Source organism: Chrysemys picta, chromosome 6 (assembly GCF_011386835.1).
Source record: "Chrysemys picta bellii isolate R12L10 chromosome 6, ASM1138683v2, whole genome shotgun sequence".
Taxonomy (NCBI): domain Eukaryota; kingdom Metazoa; phylum Chordata; order Testudines; family Emydidae; genus Chrysemys; species Chrysemys picta.
The window spans coordinates 126,315,800-126,339,716 of record NC_088796.1 but is presented as its reverse complement, the minus strand read 5'-3'; the positions used below and the strand labels follow the sequence as shown (position 1 = coordinate 126,339,716).

Genomic DNA, 23,917 nt, shown 5'->3' with positions numbered 1-23,917 from the left:
CCTGCACTTGCGACCCCCTCTAAATCCATCCCGTGGCCCCTCTGGGGCTCACGACCCCATAAGTTGAGAACTACTGATCTAGATGAGTTGATGTACCCCCTGAAAGACCTCTGCGTACCCCTGGTTGAGAACCACTGATCTATATCCACTCTCTCTGGGAGCGCAGCCTCTAGAATCATACTTGCACTACTGCACATAGCAGTTAGTTCTGGAAGTTAGTTCTACAGCAGTCTTCTGGACTTCTGGGATGTTTTGCTACAGGAAAGAAACTTGTGCAGCAGATTCAAGGGAATTTTTAATGGAATTAAATATGACCATCACTACCATTCTTCCTGGTTTTATTGATGTGGATATTAAATATAGTGTCCCCCACACTTCCAATTTGCTACTGATGTATGCATTAATAAATGTAATTCCATTCTGGTGGCAGAGGGAGGAAAGAGACTGGAGATTTGGGTAGCTGTACCTTTTGGCATCTACAGAATGGTTGTGGTTTTCTGACAACAGTGCCTCTCTCTCTTGTCTTAGGTGAAAAAGAGAGATGGACTGGGAGAGATAACTTGGGTGTTCTTGCCACTCACTTGATGGTCCCGTTCCCCCTTCTGAAATGCATTTTCCTGAGGATTACCCCTAGAGAAAGTTCATTCCCGCTGAGAGGTTGGAGTCATGCAGTCTCATGGTGAAAGAGGTTTCATGCTGTTGTCTGCTAAGCAGTAGTGTAGACCAGCCCTTAAGTCAATCTAACTTACGTCACTCAGGGGTGTGAAAAAGAAACCCCCCTGAGCGATGCAAGTTACCACGACCTAAGCACTGTCCAGACCGGCACTATGTCGGAGGGAGATGCTCACCTGCTGAGATCACCTCCGCAAGAGGCGGAAGCTGAGTAATTATGCCGACGGAAGAGCGCTCTCCCGTCGGCATAGAGTGTCTTCACCAGACGTGCTGCAGCTGCGCTGATGTGGCGCTTCTAGAGTAGACCTGCCCTTGGATGAAGATCTGTTTATTCCTGCCCCCCTTCCTTGCCAAAGAATGGCCACTTGGTAGGTGATGGCCCATCATCTTTGAGGACACCTGGCTAGACGTCTTTGTTTGTCTTTGTTTGCTTGTTTGTCTTTGAGAAATTGGTTTACCCACTCCCCAGACATGTCTGGTAAACACACTTCAGTCATGATTTCAGCTTATATTCATGTACAGTACTAGTATCCCGCAGACTATCGGACCACCAATATACGTATGCCCATATCAGTGGACCAGCTCAGTGAATGGTGGGACTTTCCGTTCTTCCCTAGGCCAGACAAAGATACATCCTCTGAGATACATCTTTATACACCAATACAAACAAGTTAGTTACTCCCCCTCTGACATGCCTAGTTATCACCCATCACCTTATACATGTTGGTTTTGACAAAGTTAAGTATTTTCTGTGCCCGTTTACACAGTAGAGGAAAGTGCGTATGTGAATCATCTGGACTGGTACAGTAAGCAATGGAGAAAATCCTTCAGCTCTGACTTTTGTTTTGTATGTACACATGTACTACAGTGACCATCATGCTAATGCACTGAGTCAAGAGACATTTCAATCTTTAAAGCGATTTAAACACACATTACCTTTAAAGCGTAATCTTTGCCACTTCCAAGATCTTGAGCTTCATATACAAAAGCAAACCCACCTATGAGATTAAGAAAAGTAAATTATACATTTCATTAATGTCTCTACCAGGTAAATTGATTAGTTAGCTTTATTTTAACAACTATAAATAGAAAAATTTCAGTTAACATTAGAAGTGTCTCTAAATACAGTGAGTGTATTCGATTATTTTTCAATTCCTAATGAGCAACATTAAGAATACCATAAATGTATTGGAAAGTTGGAATGGACTTCTGCTAAGATTCAGAGAGATGGATTAGGGCTGATTCATTAGCCCTCTACAATTGCCCCTTGTGTTAGCAGGTCCCTCCCCTATGGCAAAAATATGGGTGGGCCTGCAGCCATACTACAGAGGTCAAAGAAAAAGCATCCTTGACATGCCATCCATTCTGGTCAGGTTTTTTTTGGTGGTTCAGTTATGGCCTGGACACAAAAAGAAGGTCTCCCAAAATGCAAAGAGCTAAGGTGTTGCAGTCTGTGGGACAGAGTTCCCCAAAGAAAGTACCCAAAAAGTGAAGTGGCTAATGACGTTCACTGAAGTGAACCTTAAAATGATTTCACCACCTACAAATGTGTGTATCTTTTTATGAAAACGTTTTTACTCTTTACTACTGTAATTAATGGCCTAACACAATAACTCTCTCTCAGGATGCTAGCCAATCCCTAATCCTCACTCCTTTTTTGGAGGGCTCCATGCCTGGACACCCATTTAAGTTGCCTTATATGTGCTCGGGAGTAGTTCCCGCATCCCATGCTTTTTATCTGTTTTTCTCATTTTCTTTAGTCTCTTATTTGCAGGTTCTACTTTTTCTTTCTTCACCCTTTTTTCTTCATTGCTCTGCTCCCCTACTTTGTGAAGCACACACGTTCACAGCTGCTCCCACTGTTCACTTCCCCAATTCTCAGTAATAGCAGGTCCCCCACTGCTTTGCTCTCCGATCTCTGCTGGCCTCTTTGGGTATTATGCTAACCTTGCGCGGTCTCCAAGCCCTACCACAAACAGGGCAGGGAAATAGCAGCTTTTGGAGCTCACAGCCTCCCTTTATTCCATCGTTGCTTCAGGAAGCACTGCTTACACCACCATGCTCCACCTGGGAAGTCTGATTTCACTAGGGGAGGGTATGCCACACAAACTCTCAACCATCAATCCACTGCACTTTAAGTTTTAACTGGCTTTGTTCAAATTTTTCTGTCTTCACCTAGCAAATCATTCATGGGTCAAGTTTACCTCCGACAGGGAGAAAAGACAATATCTGGGTCTTGACACCTTCCACTAGGCCTCTTTCCACTTGCAGAAGGGCTTGCAGAAGTAACAGTAGCCCCTTTAGGAGACAGAAGTGAAGGGAATGCATTTGGACTCTATATCTAAAGAGATACTGAGACCGAAAAGAAGTCCAAACCGGGGAGGTTCTCCGTTGGCTTTGTTATACACACCACAGCTTGAGAAAAAGGACACACTGGCTGATTTTTCCGTCAAGATATTCTGTCAGTTTACACATTTGCTACCTTTCACACATCTCACTTGATTAAAGGCTTGTCTACAAGTGAGGTGCTGTAGTGGCACCGATACAGCAGCACCGGGCAGCATGTCTGGCGCAGACACCCTACCCCAGCAGGAGCGAGCTCCCCGTCGGCATAATAAAACCATCTCTGAGCGCGGCAGACACAATGTCAGCGGGAGAGCTTCTCCTGCCAACACAGCGCTGTGCACACCAGCACTTGTGTTGGCATAACTCAAGGGGGTGGTTTAGTCACACTCTTTAGCGACAGAAGTTATGTCAACATAAGTTCTAGTGTAGACACAGCCCCAATTTAGGTCTTAAAGCCCAGCTTTCAACACTGCAAAGGCTAAACTGAATCAGTGTTCAAGGTTATTCTGACTAATTCACCTCATGACTGGGTGCTTATTTTGCACTGCTTCCATCTGGCTTCAAAGGGAATCTTAGTGATATTTCAAGTACATGGGAGAGATAAATTGCTTATTTGGGTTTTCTTAGCTACATTTTGTTATCATTTATATACAAAACTCCAAATATCATAAAGTGGAGTCATTTTCTAAACATAGATGGACTTTCTAGCATCAGTTTACTGTTAAAAGCATTATGGGTTTTTGAAGAGGCAAAACATGTATGTGCTTTCATGAACTAAGTGAGGTGGTTTGTTACCAAGCTGCCATTTGTTATTGGCGATAAACAGTTTTCACTCAACTTCTTTTCACAATGCCTACTTGGTAACTAGTTAGGAAACTGGTTCAGAGCTCTGAACACAAAACAAAGCCACCTACTTAATGGGAAGTGACACAGGAGTAAGTCATGGGCCAGTCTATTTTCCTTCTTTATTAGCTACTTATTTAATACAATGTTCAGCTGTCTGTCTGTATACACCAATAGCAAACTATTTGTATGGTTCTAATCCATTTTGGAAGTGATTTCAATTTCTTTCATCTGTGGATATGCATGACAGCCAAAACTACAAATCAATGATTTATTTGGCTGCAGTTTTTCTTCTACTGTTGAAGCATTTGCCCTGTAAGATTATAGTAAACCGAGGAAGAGGGGATAACAAAATGAGACGGTGGTGGGAAACTAATCATACCTCTAACGGGATCTTATCCTAGTACCACTAAACAATGATATTCTCAGAGTTTTATATCAGAGAAGGAAGAGAACTCAGATGTCATAAGCCTGTAATGTTTCATAACTCAGCAACAAGAAAAGAAGGATAGAGCAGGTCTAAGGAAGAGAGCAGTGCAGGAGAGACAAGAAGGAGTTGACCTGCTATTCCCTTTGACGAAGGGACCAAGATGCCAATATCTCCAGCCCAGCCACCGTACACATGCTGGAACAACTGCTCTGCTTGAGGAACACTGCCCAGGTAAGGCAAGAGGATGAATGCATACATTTGCTTCATGAGCAATCCAAACAGCTACAGTAGCAGGCTTTTCAGAGAGCTGGTACTCAGAACCCTTTTGTAGGATTATGTGCAATCACTACATTCCCATCCAGTAACAGCTAACCAGCACGAGACTCCCACAGAGGATCCACTCATCTTGTTTTTCCAATAGTGCCAACAACAGAAACAGCGTGAAATTACAAGAACTTCTTGACTCTCCCTCTGCTGTTGGTATCCTTAGGGAACTACTATTTAAAGGCAAAATCCTGGGGGCTCGAGGTTGAAGGAAAGGAAAGGAATGAGATGAGCAGAGGGGCTAGGGAAAAGTCAGACAGAGCGAGAGAGCGAAACACTGGAGGGGACAGACAGACTAGTAGGGCACAGAAGAGAGCTCAGCTGAGAATATAAAAGAAGGGTGACAGACGTAAGTGTTACCAGTAAAGCAGCTTATTCATACCCCACGATGTGCACTTGGACTGGGTCCTTCATGGGATATAGATTCCAAATTAGAAAGTAAATCACAAGCCTGCAGCACAGCACATCAGGAATACTCCACTTCCTCTAAATGCCAAAGGGGAAAGGGGGGCAAGCAGAACCCAAAGGAAGTGACAAGTTTGTTCTCTGCAGGTTCTCCTGTTTACCCATTTATGCCTCACTGTCTAACTCCAGGTTCTGTACCCTCTGACCAGAGCCCACAGCATTTGTAGAGTGCCCCACGAGTAGGGCTCAGAGGCACTATAGTGATAAAAAACAAACCACCACCACCACCAGTAACTTAAATCCTTAAAAAGCCCCCACAATTCTGGAAAGAGCCCTGTTCCCACCATCAAGTGCAGAGGAGATGAAGTATCAACTGGGGCCAGTTAGTCTCTTCCTGCATGGGTAATGGAACAAAACATGAGAAATTACAGCATGCCCAGTGCTTCTGCTAATCAGTGGGTGAGACACAGTTGGTGCCATCTGGCAAAGGGTTCACTGTTCTGTAACAGCTACTCTTAACAGGCCTGACAAGTAGAGCCCTGTAAATCTGTGGCTATCCGCTTTATATCTGCGGATAGGATGCGGATACAAATTTTGTATCCGCGCAGGGTTCTACTGACAAGCTCACTACACCTAGCACCATTTCATAGTATTTATCCATAAAGAACATCAGGGGAGGTCCCTAATGTAAGCTCATGTCATATTCATGCTCACAATCACTGCGTGATGTGCGTACGGGTGAAATTTAAGGAGGCGTGTATATGTACTGAAAAGATGTTTGAAGTGTGTCCAAGGCAGAGCTGACCAGCAAGCCTTGGCCAGGCAAAGGATGTTGATTCATCTGTCTCTGCTGACCGTGTAGATTAAGCAGTGTAAACCAAGGCAATGGGAGCCCCATTTACATACATCAACAGGAAAGGAGCACACAGGAAAAAACAAGCCATGAGAGTTAGCTTGGCTACATGCAAAGGCAATGAACTTGGGGGGGAGCGGGGTACAGAAGGGGTATTTTTTGTGTTGTATGTAACCATTTCTGTTTCCATTATCAAATGAGCAATACTTGCTCAAAATTAATTAAGATAGCAAATTAACAACTATTGCATTATTTAAAAAAGCACTGTTGTTAAAGGAAAAATCAGGCTTTTTCTACCAGAAAAGCGTAATATCAGCTAGCACTCCCAATATCACTGCAAGGTCATTAATATTGCCAACCTCTTAGAAGCATGTGTCTGAAACTACAGCTGAGAAAGCAACAAGGTGCTTCAAGGAACTGGAAGGGGTTAGAACCAAACCTATTTTATGAGCCCATCTGCGCTGAACTGCTGTGACTTTGCTGCTATTAATGCAGAAATCTAACACTGCAGGTATACTCTTCACAGGTGTGTCTGCTTTGTGTTACGTTTTCAAACAAAATAAAGCCAGATCATGCTAAACTCCATCCCCAGTCACATAAGGAGTTAACGGTGAATAAAGTAGCTAGAGGTCAGCGATGACCAAAGTACACAACCAATCAGCTTGACGCTACCAGCAAACAGACTCAGACTCACAGAATTTTGTAGTTTCACCGTAATGACCAGGGGACCACCACTTGTCACGGTTGCAGGACACCTCACCTTTGACCCCTCTCTGGTCTGAATATATCCTCTCAGGTGTCAGGCCCTGTACCTTCACTTATCTCAGGGGAGAAACCCGGCATTCTCCCGTTCTTGGGTCAGGCCCAACTGAGTTCAGTGCTTCCCTTTGGGAGTTATCAGTGGTTAATACAGGGGATCAGGCAGTTTTTTTCAAACCAAACAAAGTTTAATATAAGGGAAAAAGCATTTTAACACACTAAATGGTCTATAAACCAGTCATGATTATCTTACAATAGTCCTAGGTAGGCCTATTTTAGCCCAAACCCCAACCTCCAGAATATGGGGGTCAGTTTGCTCCCCAACAGTGTCTGCCTCAGTCTCCCCTCTCTGTCAGGGACTCCCTTTTTAAAACTAACCAAAGGCTTTAATTCTCTCCTGTATCTGCTGAACCTGGTTACACCAGGTCCAATGGCTCAGCTCCCTCCCAAATGTACACTCTGCATGCCTCTTACCCCTTTAAGAGATTACCATGAGATGCGACTAGCAGGATCCTACACCCCCTGGACCCCTCATCCAACACCATTATGACAAACCTGCTAGTGAATTAGCTTAATATAGGCATATAGTAAACACCACAATACCTGGTCAAGATACAATATTTGTAAGTTACAGGTCAGCCCCATGTCCATTACACCACTGGAAAGAAACTAATTTTGCAAATTGTTCAGTATTTGCTAAAAAGCATAAAGCAAGAGTAAAGCATCAGAGGAGAACAATTTAGACTACGTATACAAGCAGTCATTTTGAATAAGTTGGAACTTGCTTGAAAATCATGAGTTATAAATATGAATAGAACTAGAATCTTAGAAGTTCCATTTACTTTGATCAAGGCATGCATATTTAAATTTTGGGGGGAAATTAAGGTGTAGAAGTATGGCAAGAATTACTTTCAAACACAAAGTCTTTGTTTGAATGACAAGCTTCAAATTAAAGTACATTTTTGGAGGTTTCCCCTGAAAAGCAATGGTTTAGAACAAGGGCAGAGAGGTTTTTGCAAAAACCAAAATTTCAAGTTATCTAAGTGTTGCAGAACACTGGGCACTGTATTTTACCATCTCTGACTTTACCATTTTAATTTAGCATTTCTTATGGAACTTATACATGTTCTGTTCTTTATCATACAATGGTAATCTACTGCAGTGAGATTCCAGGTGACTATTATAGCTTGATGGAGAAGCGTAGATACCAGTGGGAGTTTTGAGTGCATTTTGAAGTGCTGTAGGTGACTGGAGCTGTGTATTAGCAAGATTCTTAAGCAGTGGGTCTTACATTTTTGTACTGTGGACCACTTGAGAGCTGTTCCTATGGAACAACTCTCCTCTCTACATCCCAATACCCCACTTTAATTGAAGCAAATACTGTGAAGGCCCCTTCTCTGAAGCAACCCACTAGACCTAAATTATGCATTAAGGGTTCACAATTTATGCAGCAGTATTACAATATTAGTGTCAGGGGAAAGATAATTATTAAAATGGTGTTGAGAGTACATGAGTAAATTAGGGGCTAACGTCTTTACAAGAATATTGTAATTATAAAAAACCTCAAGCATTAGAAACAGAAAACTCAGAGTTGGGAATTGAACTTCACAGAAACCCAAACCTCAAACACTGTAGAAAAGTCAAGTTGCCACAGCATGGCTGGTGACATCTTCAATTTGGAAGCATCACTACCACCAGTCTGGTACAACGATGGCACCACGGCCATCATTTTGTCTTATCTTCAAATGTATTTTCATACGGAGTTTAAAAATCTGCTGCAGCTGTGGACTAAGCTTACGTTGAGAAACTATGTACTTGTCCAGACATGTACAGTACCAATTGTGAGTACATTTTCACACCACAGTAAGCTTTTCTCTTTTCAATTCAGAAGCATGATTTAGTTATCTGGGACTAGAAGGTTTCTTTATACTAGTTCTCTATTCAGCAATATTCTATAACTGGTACTACATGAAGTCCCACTAAAGAATGGAGAAAGATGCCATTTATCTCAGCAGCAATTTTGAACAGTGGATCTCTCTATAAACAGTGTAGGGCTGTAGCGGCCACTAAAGTTGTAAACATAATTAAAAGGGAGGAAGCATTTGGGGGAGGGGGTATGTCAAGGCTGCTTCCCCACTCTGAACTTTAGGGTACAAATGTGGGGGCCTGCATGAAAACTTCTAAGCTTAACTACCAGCTTAGATCTGGTCGCTGCCACCACTCCCAAAGCTAATTCCCTTCCCTGGGTAGCCTTGAGAGACTCTTCACCAATTCCCTGGTGAATACAGATCCAAACCCCTTGAATCTTAAAACAAGGAGAAATTAACCATCCCCCTCCTTCCTCCCACCAACTCCTGGTGGATCAAGATCCAACCCCCCTTGGATCTAAAAACAAGGAAAAAAATCAATCAGGTTCTTAAAAAGAAGGCTTTTAATTAAAGCAAAAGGTAAAAATCATCTCTGTAAAATCAGGATGGAAAAATAACTTTACAGGGTAATCAAACTTAAAGAGCCCAGAGGACCCCCCTCTAGCCTTAGGTTCAAAGTACAGCAAACAGAGGTAAACACCCTAGCAAAAGGTACATTTACAAGTTGAGAAAACAAAGATAAACTAACATGCCTTGCCTGGCTGTTTACTTACAAGTTTTGAAATATGAGAGACTTGTTCAGAAAGATGTGGAGAACCTGGATTGATGTCTGGTCCCTCTCAGTCCCAAGAGCCAACAACCCCCAAAACAAAGAGCACAAACAAAAGCCTTCCACCCTCTCCCCAAGATTTGAAAGTATCTTGTCCCCTTATTGGTCCTTTGGGTCAGGTGTCAGCCAGGTTACCTGAGCTTCTTAACCCTTTACAGGGAAAAGGATTTTGGAGTCTCTGGCCAGGAGGGACTTTATAGTACTGTACACAGGAGAGCTGTTACCCTTCCCTTTATAGTTATGACAGGGTGTCATGGACTAAATGAAACTTACAGATGGAAAGACTGTCTCTCAATGTATTTTACTTCTTGTCTGGAAATTTACTGGTAAAAAATGATGCAATTTAGCTCCTGGAAGCAAAGAGGCAACAACATATCAGTAGCTGGAGAACCACTAGGTTATGGGTTGAGTTTAGCTGGAAGGAGGAAATAGCAGCTCTGATATGACAGGCTTACGTTTTGTGGACAGCTTTCTCCCCACTGAATAAATGATGAACGAGGATGAATTAAGATGGGGTGTAGTGTAGGACAATGCTCTGGACTCATTTCAGTGCTGTCCACAGTGTACAAGCTTTCCCTTGCTTCATCCCAAGTAATACTGATGCCCCTTCTGCATCTCATACAGCTGCGTGTCCTCTGCTTCCCCACTTCCCAGCCACTCTGTCCCTTTCCTAACGAGCTCCTAAAATGGTGGTTAGAAAAGCTGAAGAGACAGAAAATGATAGAAAAACTGCTTCCTACTCCCCTTTCACGTGGTCACAGACGAGCTTATGTGATGCATGGCAAAAAGGTGCATTATAAAGCCAATTCATACCCAGTGTCAAAATATCTCCCAAAGCAGCTATAGCCCAGGGAGAGAAACAAAGACAGGGTCTTGCAAGTCCTGTGTCCCAGACCAGACATACCCGCCCAGGGCACCAGGCTCAGCAGCCTTGTATCTCATCTCCATATGGGGAACAAACACAGCAGCTATAAGAAGCCTTTGAAGTTCCATGACATCCTTAACTTCTGGAACTGGACTTTCCTCATTTGCTAAACTAGTTATGAGTCTCTCTCTATCCCATTCTTCTACCACTGCATCCCTTCAGCCACCCAAGTTCAAGCTCCCTGCCAGTTTTGCTTCTAACCTTCATCTTCTCCCATTTAAAACCCTCCTCCCCTCTTAACCTAACGCTGTGTCCAACACCAACTATTCCCCTATAAAATACAACAAAACTGAAAGTAACTTACTGTAATTTATTGTGTGTACAAACACACACAAGTGCTAGCTGTCTCACAGATGAAGTGCTGAAGACAGTTTTGAAAACTAAAATTACTCTTTGCTTCTGATGGGGAATTCTACTTTTCATTCTATGACACTGAAGGAACTTCACAAACTTAAAGATACTTCTGTCTGAAAAACGTGTGCTCTTGTTACATCACCTAAGATCACTGTAACCAAAGAATGTATGTTCCAGCTTGTTTGTTCTGTGCATTTGAGAGCACTCTGTGTTTAGTTTAAAGCAACAAAGAGTCCTGTGGCACCTTAAAGACTAACAGATGTATTGGAGCATAAGCTTTCGTGGGTGAATACCCACTTCGTCAGACGCATGTGTTTAATTTGTTTTCCATGGTATTTCTCTCACACAATGGGAGAGGAGAATTTTTTAAAACACGTACATATGGATGAAGAACTACCAAGTTTTCAGGGGATTCAAAGATAGTTGCATCTAAAAATATTTTAATTTATTTCACTAAAATTGTCTGAATTTCATGTTTACAGCATATTTTAGCAATTAGTTGACATATAAAACCATTGTTTTTATAGAACAAAGCCATCTGACACGTCAGATTAAAAGCTGTGTTCATGAAACTGCCCTTACATAGAGTGCTAATATTTTACATGATTTAAAAACTAAAACTTTAAGAAAACCCAAAGCTTTTGCTTTTTTGTTAATCTTGAACAAGAAAGCCTATTAGTCAGGATCACTTTCTCTTTCTGTGTTTGGAATGCAAACATTGCAAGAGAACATTAAAAACCAACTAGATGGAATGGGCTTACTCGCGCCTTTTTAAGATGGAAAAACATTTTAAGAACCTGTGTAAAAAAAATTACACACACACACACACACACACACTCTAAAATGTTGGGCTGACAGTGTGCTTTAAATGTACTGCGTTTTCACTACCCAACTCCTCTCCAGATTTCATAATTCTTCCAACTAAAGAACTACAGCAGCCAGCCAGGATACCCCAAATAAAGGACCTTCCCCATGCAAGCTGTACAATTAAGTTTTAAACACTGTTGTCTGCAATTACGTCTTAAAACTAAGGCACTGCAAATATTCTTTAAGTTGTTTGGAATTTCTTTTCGTGTATGCATTATAAAATGGAGGTAGTAGAATACCTCCTCCCCAAAGTGAAAATTGCACTGAGATTTGCAAATAAAGCAATTCAACATTCTGTATGACTATGACGAGTTCTCCCCAACTTAATCTGTGCCCTGGTCTAGGTTAGCAACAGTGATACAAACATAAAGAAGGCTTCTGTGAACACTGGTGTTTTTCAAGTCCTTGCATGAGGTTAGACAAAGTGAGATTAAGAATCACCACTAGCCTCCAGAACTTAATTTACACTAGCACTCCCACTACTGCTACCACTGGTGGAGATGCACCAGTAAGAATCTCTTTATGAAATTCCCTAGTGTGAACACCACCTTGGTACAAAACAAAGTTATGAGCGTTAACAAGTCAGTCTGCTGGTTTACAAATCAAACACCACATTGTAGGCTATTTTAAGTTTATTAATGTGTTTTCCTGTAACAGTTTATCTATGAACTGAATGTCATCATCACACAAGAGATGCTCAATGATGCAAGAACTTGAAGTCCATTTCTAAACTTCCTATTTGTGAACAAAATATCTTAAACACATAAGTTTAACCCAGTGACGACATTGTTCCAGAGCTGCAGAGAGCCCGAAATGGTCATTCATATGGATCAACTGCTCCACCTCAGAATGCAACCCTAAAAATGACCATTTAGTGTCAACATCATCAGCCGCCTCACTGAGGATCATTTTAGCAGACATCCAACTAACGCAAGAAATAGGTTGGATGACTAACCTGCACTTAAAGCTGGAATTCAATCTTTTTTATGCATGACTAATATAGTGTATCCCCTTCAAATTCACACACCTTCCAAATACAGAACGCATTTTCTGGGAATTTTAGTGAAATGTTATGCATTGTAAGGCCCGGTCTACACTACAAACATACAATGGTATAACTACATCGCTCAGGGGGGTGAAAAATCCACACCCCGAGCAACACAGTTATAGTGACCTAACCCCCGGTATAGACAATGCTATGTTGACAGGAGGGCTTTTCCCGTCGACATAACTACCGCCTCTTGTGGAGGTGGAATAGCTATGCCGACGGGAGATGCTCTCCCTTCAGCCTACTATCCCTTCAGCGTACTAGCATTTTCACTAGAGTGCCACAGTAGTGTAGCTGAAGCATTTCAAGATTAGACAAGCGCTAAGCAACTGAACCCTTCTGAACTCCTTTCTGGCCAATTAACTTTTTGTAGATCCACTGATTCACTTGTAGATTACTCTGCAAACTATTTCAGACAACTGATGTGCCAGTTTGATTTGAAAATACCTACTCAATACTTTCTATTTGTGATGCAGTATTTGTTGTGTTTTTTTCATATGAAGCATCTTACAACAAGATGTATAAAAACTGATTTTTAAAAATATTTTTAAACACCAGATTTTTTTTATTGAAAATGATTTTTTAATTTAAATACAAGTTTATTTTATTTAAAAATAAATCAAATTAAATTTTAGAGTCACAGCCTATATTAAAACAAGGAGTCTGGCGGCACCTTAAAGACTAACAGATTTGGGCATAAGCTTTCGTGAGTAAAAACCTCACTTCTTCGGATGCATCTTCGGAGCCTATATTAAGGCCTCATGACAATTTATTAAAATTATTTAAATTAGACACAAAATATTATTAAGCCGTACATGTTTGCTGCCAAGTTTTAAAAGAAAGTCAAAACACTGAACTGGTAGAAGTCACTGGCTAAGCACTTGGAGCCCGAGTTTGAGGACATGCCAAACAGCAGCAGAAGCTTCTTCAACAGGTGCCGAGAAAATATTTTCTTCATTTCATTTCATTCCATTTCATTCAACTACTTAAATTCAATGACTACTTCATCCAAAGTTAAGAAACCAACTGGGGAAAAAAATCAGGAAGGCTTGTTTTACTCTTCCAATCTCTGAGTAAAACTAGGTGTGAGAAAACAAGATCTACTAGCTCTAAAGTCTTGAAGGCTGCAGTGACCAAAGGAAACAGTTAAATTCATTTACTGCAAGTAATTTCTTCGTTTAAAAAAAAAAATCAGTTTTAAAGGCAATACATGTTTTGATAAGGAAGAAAGTTTATGTATCCAACACATTTAAGGCAGTTTTATTTAAAATGCCATTTGTGTATTTTAAATTGAATTTCAAATTTCAATCCAGCTAGATCTTGATACAGATTGCAAGTAAAAAAATTAATCACTTAATAAATAGAAAATGGTGAATGGTACATTTCTTAACAATAAAACATGTAAAATTTAATACTCTAAATAAATGTGAGTTCAACTATGCAACTGCTTAAATAAACGTTTCCAGATATAGTGTATCCTGGTAAGCAAAAAGAAGCAAACATTTAGTGTAAAGGCTCCATTTATTTGCAAACAACATGTTTTAATGGTTGCTAACTAATAAGAATCATCCTTTCTTTAGGAAAATAACTAAAGTAAAAACAGAACACAATTAAAATGGATTTAAATCAGTCTACCCTGTTTTATGAATAATTTTACACCATACAACTGATCCTGCTTCAAGAGCTTTCACTGGAGAATGGGATGTACACCATAAATTGGCACAGTAAGCTGCCTATCAGAACCCAACGGAGGACAGATCTACACTTAAAAAGCTGCAGCGGTGCACTGTACCACTGTAGCGCTTTAGTGAAGATGCTACTGCACCAACAGGAGAGCTTCTCCTGTTGTCATAGTTAATCCATCTCCATGAGAGGAAGTAGCTATGGGCAGGTCTACACTAGAAGCGCTACACTGGTGCAGCTGCACCTCTGTAATGCATCTGGTGAAGATGCTCTACGCCAACCAGAGAGCACTCTCCTGTCTGCATAATTACCCCACTTCTGTTGGTAGGTCAGTATAACTGCGTCGCTCAAGGGTGTGGACTTTTCATACCCCTGAGGGACGTAGTTACACCAATGTAAGTTTGTAATACAAACCTGGCTTGAGAAAGGATTTTAACACCTGGAGGCATATGATTCACTGTTTGCTGGCCAAACTACAAACGAGGACCCACTCCTAGAACTCGTCTCAAGTCCCTCCTATAGATTTCCTATGGTCTGCACCCTCACTACATAGAGGCACAATGGTAACTCAAACCCTCCAATACTATATTACTAATATAGTAACAGGTCTATTAAGTTATCTCAGCACTTGCTCATGCCATACACCAGACACACCAAGATAATCAGACCTAGAGACCTACAGTTAGGCTTTTAAATTGGTAATCGTGCAACTGCCAGATTTTCAAGAATGATGAATATCTAATACCTCCCACTGACCTCAATGGGACTTCAAATAACTACAATCTGAAAGTCAATGCTGGAACGTCCATACCAAATTTCAACTTTCTTGACCTCCCTTTTTTGCTGAAAAGCATGACATTTGTTAACATGCATTTCTTTTTACTTGAGAAGCATGCTATAAGTACAGGAATGTTATGCCTCACAACATAGCCTTCCCAGCCCACAACACGAGGCGCTGGATAAACAAATTTTTGAAACCAAGCTGGCAACTAAACAATCCTGTTTATAAACGGTTTTCTAGACTAGTACTAATCCTTTCAGATGTTCATGAAGGCAGGGCCTCAAATTCCACTACCATAAAAATGCCTTTATTCTTTGTTACCCTCCCACTCCTGCAGTATTGTATTGCCACTAAGGGGGGGGGGGAGAGGGGGGGAAGAGTCCCACAGATTTCCTGTTTCCCCTCAGCCTGGTGAGCTCTGTCCAGATATATTTATTTCCCTGCTGTGGTCTCTGCTCCACTCCTTTTAATACTCCACCTAACAGTACTACAGAGACCAGGGCTCTAGCATATTTCTCTCTGCTACCCACACACTGAATGGAGCTAGAAAAGCAAAGCAAGTAACAGGCTTTCACAGGAGTAAGCCTCCAGACCAGATATGTCAGGCACCCAAAGATCATGTGGTCGGTACAGAACAAGCTGTCCACATGCCCTTTACTATGAGTATAGTCACCACGAAGCTCTCTCTCAATAAGGCTGTCCCCAAAACAAGCCACATTAAAGTAAAAAAAATCTAGACTATAAACTATTAGGCAAAAGACCACAGCACCCTAGTTATCACCAGGTCCACAATTAATGAGGAGCATTTGTTTTCTATATTGTGGATCTGGAGGGAATCTAGACCTTCCAGGTTACATTACTCCTTTTAACAGTCACCAGCACATGAGCAGGCCATGAAGAGAGGTATACACAATCTGATAACATCTTGCAAGACTATTTAACACAAAGTAGGAGTATCCTTGCTGCCATACAAGCATTTTCCCTGAGACAAAACATTCACAGAATTCATGGAAGGTGAACCTGCACTAAAAATACCATTGTTCCATTTCACATAGAAGCTTTTAAGCTTAAAGTCTGTACTTCCCAGATTTTTTTTTTATTATTATTATTATTATTAAATTAACAGTGGAGCCAATTTTAACCTTAACATTCCAAATGATGCAAGTACTGCTCAATTGGCCATTTGCCTATGATGGAAAACAGTTTTAATAAAACAGTAATTCTGGCATACAAATCGTAATATTTGAAACTAATTTGCATTACTAAAAACAACCTTGTGGCACCTTACAGACTACTACATTTATTTGGGCCTAAGCTTTCCTGGGCTAGAACCCACTTCATCAGCTGCACGGAGTGGAAAATTTGTATTATTGTAGCACCTAGTAGGCCCACTCAGACCAGAACCCCATTGTGCTAGGCGCTGTGCAAACGTACGTATCTGGCTCAAAAGGGGTTTAGAAGTAGCCTTTTCGGTTAAAGCAGCTAATTACATATCAGTTAATCTCAAAATTAAATACTCAGAAATAATTGTCAACTATTTTATTCAAAATCTCATCTACCAGCAATAAAATATTTTCAAATAGACTACCCCCAATAGCTTCTGACCATAGTTAAACACATCTTGAACCTGCCGACTGTAATTTTTCGGTCTATAAAAAATTCCTTCTAAGGGTATTTTGCTTAGCAATCTAACAAATTAAGAATCTGCAAAAATGTCAACAGAAGAGACATTTGTCCTAGTCTGTTCTTTCACCTCTAAAGAACAGTTGAGAACTGTCCGCTTTTAGCTCACATGGCTCATATTAAGCATGTGTTTATTCTATTGCTAGTGCATTGTTATATTTCCATTTTCTATTTTGTCAACACAAGACCTGAAATCATTTATGAACAGTTGAATTGTTGTATTGTTTTTCTGACAAGGAGGCAAGTCAGCCGCTGTGACACAAACGTACTACTGAATACATTCAAGAAGAGGGTGTTACTAATACTTTAACAACTATGCAGCCCATAAATCTTTTAGGATACAGTTAAAGAAACACTAAAAACATCACATTGTTGCCTTTTTTTTTTGTTTGTTTTTGAATATACTGTTAAGAGTAGCAGAAACTGCCATTTACTCTATGTTTGGACAGTGCGTAGCAAATGGTACCCTGACCTCCTGAGATCTCTGGCCACTACTGCAATTAACCATAATCATCACCACATTTTATCATCACCACCACCTACATTTACTGTAATATTCGGAAAATAGCTCTAATTTTCTCAGTGTCTTTTTGGGATTTGAAAGCACTTTATCTAATGAGTATCACTTTTTGCCCTGGGTAGTTAATTTCCTTTTCCGATTGTGTAGTTTGTTCGCAAGGAAACAGGGCAAAGAGAGCATTTTAAATACAGAAAGAAGGCCCCCATCCTCCCACGTGCAAGTATTTGTGGATTAGCTGCATCCACTCCAAGCCCCATCAGCATCAGTGGGACTCCACACAAGGGCAGCAGTCTGCTCTCCAGCGAAAAGATCCAGGGTAGTTGCATGGCTCAGAGATAAGTGGTACCTGAATCGATTAGGTCTTGTGGACATTTATGGATTTTCATAATTTCTCACGCTCAATGTTGCCAGCCCCAGTGGAAGAAATTCTGAAAACAATTAGTAAAGGTTTATTCATCGTTGTTCATGCTCTGAACAATTTAGTATCTAGTCCTTACGAAGACTGAATTCACAGAGCTGTTTCTGTAGAAAAAGTGTACGGACTTCTTCCAGGAAACAGTTTTCACTGTCTCACTGTTTCTTTGAACTCCCCCATCTGTCTGTATCAGTCTGTTGTCTTTTGCCTTATACTTAGACAGTAAGATCTTTGGAGCAGGGACTGGGGCTTTTTTGGTCTGTTTTTTGTTCTGCATTTATATAGCACCTAACACTATGGTGTCCTGGTCCATAATAAATAACTAACAACAATGAAACATAGGTTAATTTAATAGTTTTTCAAATGAACCTGAAACTTGTCTTTCTTGGTAGAATCAATGTCAATGAAGTGGTCAGCTTCAGGGTTTGGAGGATAAGCTAAGGAATTGCTACAGAATCCATACACTCAAGTGAAGTCTCATATTTATGCTCAAAATCGTCATTTAAAGTAAGCTATCCAAATGCAAAATGAAAAATACTGGGCCCAATCATTCAAGGATTCTCAGCCCTTTCTACAAGGTACTTAGTGATCTCAATTCCTACTTAATGCAAACAGAGGGAACCATAAACTCTAACAAAAAAGTACCTAATCTAACTGCCATTGAAAAAAGTTAGCCTGGTGATCGGTGACTTAAAAATCAAATGCAGGCAGGGGGCACATAGATGTTAGGAGTCTTAATAGGAAATAGTACAAGATAAGATTACTTGGTTAAAAAAGAGTCAGGAACCTTATTTGTAAGTACTGAATAAAAACCTAATAGACCACAGTTATGTTTGTTCTTACCAGGAGGCCTCTTAAACACAATGTCAGAGCTGAGATCAATCCTGGTTTAGGCAATGAAACAGGGGAAAGTTCAAAGGACAGAAAATAATTCCTGATTTAAGTGTGGTAACAGCAGGAGCAGGAAAATGCTTACAACCATCAAAGCATTTACAAGAGAGTATATTCCAACAACAATACTTTACGCAGCAGAAATCTGTGCACTCTGCAAAGAAAGGGCAAATGTCTTCTGGGATGTTTTGGCAGCCGGTTGGCTCTTGGACAAGTTTAGAAAAGACGAAATAAGAGTTTCCTAAAATAATTTTGGAATTAAAAGTAACTAAGAAGCAGACCTCAAGGCAGATCTAGCCTTAAAAACTATATATATATATATAAAATGATGGGGTCTAAATTAATTGTTATCATTCAAGATAGAGATCTTGGAGTCATTGTGGATAGTTCTCTGAAAATATCCACTCAATGTGCAGCGGCAGTCAAAAAGCCAAACAGAATGTTTGGAATCCTTAGCAAAGGGGTAGATAAGACAGAAAATATCATGTTGCCTCTATATAAATCCATGGTACGCCCACATGTTGAATATTGTGTGCAGATGTGGTCACCCCATCTCAAAAAAGATATATTGGAATTGGAAAAGGTTCAGAAAAGGGCAACAAAAATTATTAGTGGTATGGAACGGCTTCCGTATGAGGAGAGATTGATAAGACTGGGACTTTTCAGCTTGGAAAAGAGACGGCTAAGGGGAGATATGATTGGTGTCTATAAAATCATGACTAGGGTAAAGAAAGTAGATAAGGAAGTGTTGTTTACTACTTCTCATAACACAAGAACTAGGGGTCACCAAATAAAATTACTAGGCAGCAGGTTTAAAACAAACATAACGAAGTATTTCTTCACACAACGCAGAGTCAACCTGTGGAACTCTTTGCCAGAGGATGTTGTGAAGGCCACAACTAGAACAGGGTTAAAAAAAGAACTAGGTAAGTTCAAGGAAGATAGGTACATCAATGGCTATTAGCCAGGATGGGCAAGGATGGTGTCCCTAGCCTCGGTTTGTCAGAAGCTGGGAAATGGGCAACAGGGGGATGGATCCATTGATGATTACCTGTTCGGTTCATTCCCTCAGAAGCACCTGGCATTGGCCACTGTTGGAAGACAGGATACTGGGCTACATGGACCTTTGGTTTGACCCTGTATGGCCATTTTTATGTTCTCTTGCAAGTGTCTTTCTTCCTGTAATTCTCCTGTACTGTTCTCTGCAAACTAATGAGTTTATCCCCAATTAAAAGTATACGTACCAGCCATAACAACTTGATAGTTTGATGTTCAGTGAGGGCTCACTGAACATATTTATGTTGCACTCTGACAAATAATCATGACAACACTGTTTGACAAGAAGTAGCAAAGTAAAAGGTTGAATTGGAGCTTACACTTTAGCCCAGTTTTCAGATGCGCGTCATCACTACCTCAAAAATTCTACTTTTCCACGTTTAGGCTAAGGCCAAAAGTGATCTGAAAATTAGAATGAGATCTAATTTGCCAATTTGAGTAATAAGGTGGTGGAGGAAGACAACTTTCAGCTATAGGAAATTATTCTATATGTACTTGCACACACAACTAAAACAGTCACCTTGGAAAGCTGCACGGATGACAATTATAACAGTGCAAACCTATAATTTAGGAACTTTTTCACTGGGAAAAAGGTCTTGCCTCACATGGGGCTTCTGGGCACTACTTCAATACACACTATCAGCAGCAGCAACCTGCATAAACTCAACGAGCAGATTTAAAAATATATCATGAAGTTAGAAGACAGATTAGCATTTTACTCTTTTCTTCCAACAGAAAAAAACATGAAAGTTTATATGATGTTAACGTTACAATTTTTATCCTTCAGAACTTTCTCTAAGATATCGTAACTCCTCCACACCACAGATATAGAACATTATAGATAGTGCTAAATGTAAAAAAAAAATAATTAATAAAACAGGTACATTTCAGCCTCAAATACGCACATACAATTTCCACTCACTCCAATGAAAACTGCACAGATATATGCAACAGCAATGATGAGTACTATGTGTGCACTGTAGACAAGTTAAACTCCTAGAACCAAATCATATATCTTGACTTGAATGTTTAAAATAGTTACATTAGTATACTTTTTTTTGCACTGAACAGCTTAACAAGTAATAAGGTATAGAACAGTCTAGCTTATAGCCTTGGTGCAATTTTTTGTTAGATGTGGAAGTATGAATCTTTCTTTCCATTCCTGATTATGCCACTAGATTTAATAACTATTTTAGAATACTTCTACCGTGGAAAAAAGAAGTTAAGATACACACTTGCAGATTAGATATAGTTTCAAGCAGCTAAAATAGTTTGCACTGAAAGCAATACTCTCATTTCTCCAAGTCAGGGTCTCGAACGTTTTCATGTTGTGAACCACTTCTTTACATATATTCCTCCTATTAGATCGTCTCTCTCAAGATCCTGCAGACCACCTCTCATCCTATTTGCAAGGACATAACATCCCTGCTGCCACAACAGCCAATACTTGTCTAGAAATGAAATGTCAGAGAAACATTTAACATATTTTAGCAGCCATATGGCAGTAAAGGAAACTAGCATCTTGTGACCAGATAATTCTGCAGACCACTAGCAATCAGTTAACGGCCCACACCAGGGCTTCAGATCAGAAAACAAGATAACTCCACATTGCACCCGGTCCCACACATCTAAGGGTATATCCCCGCCCCTGCTGATGTGGGGGGTAGGAAAGAGAAAGTATTAACAGCAATATGCCAAAGGCAAAACTTGGAAACGGAGCCAGCCTTCGTTCTGGAAGAGGAAGGGACGGGGAAGCAGCGCAGGAGAAGGGGAAAGATGGGTTATTTGTGCGGGTGAGTCACGGCTCGACCACCTTGCTCGGACTTGTGAAGGGTTCGGCGCAATTTCTAGCAATGCTGTGTACAGAGAGGGTCACTTAGCTCGCAGTTTGCTCCTCCATAAGACTAACCCAGCCGAACCCGGAACCGAGCCGGCCCCGACCGGGAGAGCCGGGGGGGGGGGGTGGGGAGGGGATGTGCAGCGCCCGGCACACGGGGCCGGACCGGACCGGACTGGGAGAGCAGGGGCGGGGGGGGATGTGCAGCGCCGGGCACACGGGGCCGGCCCGGACCGGGAGAGCATTGGCGGGGGGATGCAGCGGAGCCGACCCAGCCCCGGGGGTGCGGCGCCCGGCCCCGATCCGCCGCTCCGAGCCGGGGCCCGGAGGGAGCAGGTTCGCACCCCGGCCCCGGGCTGCCCCAGCCCCGTTCGCTACGCCTCGCTCCCCGCGGCCGGGAAAGGAGCGGGGAACCCCCCAGGCGCTGCCCCAGACCCTGCCCGGCCCAGGGGGGAGGCGGCGGGGGGGCGGCCCGGCCCTGCCCCCCGCCCTCACCTTCGGCGATGACCCGCTTGATCCGCAGCTTCATGTCCCCCAGCTCCACCGTCTGCCCCACGAAGTCGTTGTGGTCGCGGCTGGCGGCCCCCAGGGAGCCGGGCCCCGCCAGGAAGTCCCAGGCCGACTGCAGCAGCGACATGGTCCCGCCGGGCTAATGGGGGAGCCGGGCCGGCTCCGGCTACCGCGCAACGACAACACCCGGACCTGCCCCGCCGGCCACCGTACCCCGCCGGGGCCACTTCCGCGAATGTTGCGTCGTGTATGACCTCACCGCACCGCCTCCATTGTGCCCGCCCGGCTGCGGCCAGCCTAGCCACGCCCCTTTGCCGGAGCCACGCCCCTATCCCCTCGCCCCCGCCCCCGCCTGTCTCGCGGCGGGGGAGGGGGTGAGGTAGGGGGCGAACTCTGCCCGGTCTACGGGGCCTGCCCCACCCGCCGGGAGCCTGCCGCGTTACCTGCCACTGCCTCCCAGCCCAGGCACCCGCTCCCGGGCAATCCCCTCCTGGGGGGGCACGCCGGAGGCTTGTGCGGCGGGGGGGAGGAGACCCATGGTGGGGGGGATGTGCGGGGGGGAGAAGAACCATGGTGGGGGGATTTGTGGGTGCGGGGGGAGGAGAACACCCATGGGGGGAGAGAAGAACCATGGTGTGGGGGGGATGTGCGGGTGTGGGGGGCGGAGAAGACCCATGGTGTGTGGGGGGGATGTGCGGGTGGCGGGGGGAGAGAATACCCATGGTGGGGGGATGTGTGGGTGTGGGGGGTGGAGAAGACCCATGTTGTGGGGGGGATGTGCGGGTGGCCGGGGGAGAGAATACCCATGGTGTGGGCTGATTTGCAGATGGGGGGGGGGGGGGGAGAAGACCCATGGTGTGGGGGAATATGTGGGTGTGGGGGGGAGAAGACCCATGGTGTGGGCTGATTTGCAGATGTTGGGGGGGGGAGAAGACCCATGGTGTGGAGGGATGTGCGGGGGGGGAGAAGACCTATGGTGTGGGGGGATGTGCGGGTGCAGGGTGAGGGAGAAGACCCATGGTGTGGAGGGGATATGCGGGAGGGAAAGACCCATGGTGTGGGGGGACCCACACCAGGGCTGAACGTGTGCATGGGGTGGGGTGCACACACATCGGGAAATGGGAGGCGAACCCATGGTGGGGATGGGGGCTGGGGGAACCCATGGTGGGGAGAGGCACATGCACAGCGGAGGGGTGTTTGTGGGTGACCCACTCCTGAGGGGATCAACTCACCTGAAGGATGGGAGGAGACTCCCTCACCTTGGGTTAAAAGAAGAACAGGAGTACTTGTGGCACCTTAGAGATTAACAAATTTATTAGAGCATAAGCTTTCGTGGGCTACAGCCCACTTCTTCGGATGCCGTATGGAGTGGAAATCCATCAACTACAGACTAACACGGCTGCTACTCTGTCACCTTGGGTTGTGTGTGCAGAACCCCCTTAGCTGTGGGTGCACTCACCTGGGGGGGTGCACTCATCAGGGGGGTTCACACTGGGTGTGTGGGAGGGGACTCAGTCACCTTAGGACAGAAGCGGGGGAAGGAACGCATTCAGAGCTGTAGGAGAACCAGAATTTGTATCTTTGACGCTGGCAGACAAGTTGCCAGCTCATGCCAAGGCCTTACTGAACAATGACAAATGCATAGCTGGAAACCAATCTGGCTTAAGTGTATGTTAGTGTCGTTTAAATAGATATTAGGGTTATTAGGATGTGTTAGACTTTATGGAATGCTTATAGGATGCTGCATGTATTAATCCTACTTATTATATCTGAGTCCCATGTTATAAGGTAATGTTTAAATGTTTGCTCTGTCACTATAAAAGTATTTGCTAAGACTGTCAATCCCACACAGTCAGGGGAGAAGCATTACCAAAGGTGAAATACTAGTTTACCACAAAAGCTGTTACCATCTCCCCAACAAACAAAGGTCTACAGACATCAGACAAGCCATTGTGGACAAAAGACTTTGATCACTTTGCCTGCACCCCTGAAGAGGGTAGGTACCCAAGCCCTCATCC

The 23,917-nt window shown here is 42.9% G+C and overlaps 1 protein-coding gene across 2 annotated transcripts in view; it reads right to left on the bottom strand.

Annotated features, from left to right (window-relative positions):
* Positions 1-22,229, bottom strand: part of GAK (cyclin G associated kinase) — a 98,572-nt gene extending 76,343 nt beyond the window's left edge. For both annotated transcript variants that reach the window (XM_065549802.1, XM_065549803.1), the window contains exons 1-2: positions 21,885-22,229; positions 1,609-1,670 (exon numbers count right to left, since the gene is read on the bottom strand). In XM_065549802.1, coding sequence (XP_065405874.1) covers positions 1,609-1,670; positions 21,885-22,026 — 204 coding nt within the window. In that variant the 5' untranslated portion in view covers positions 22,027-22,229. The remainder of the gene's footprint in view (positions 1-1,608; positions 1,671-21,884) is intronic.
* Between the last annotated feature and the right edge of the window lie 1,688 nt (positions 22,230-23,917).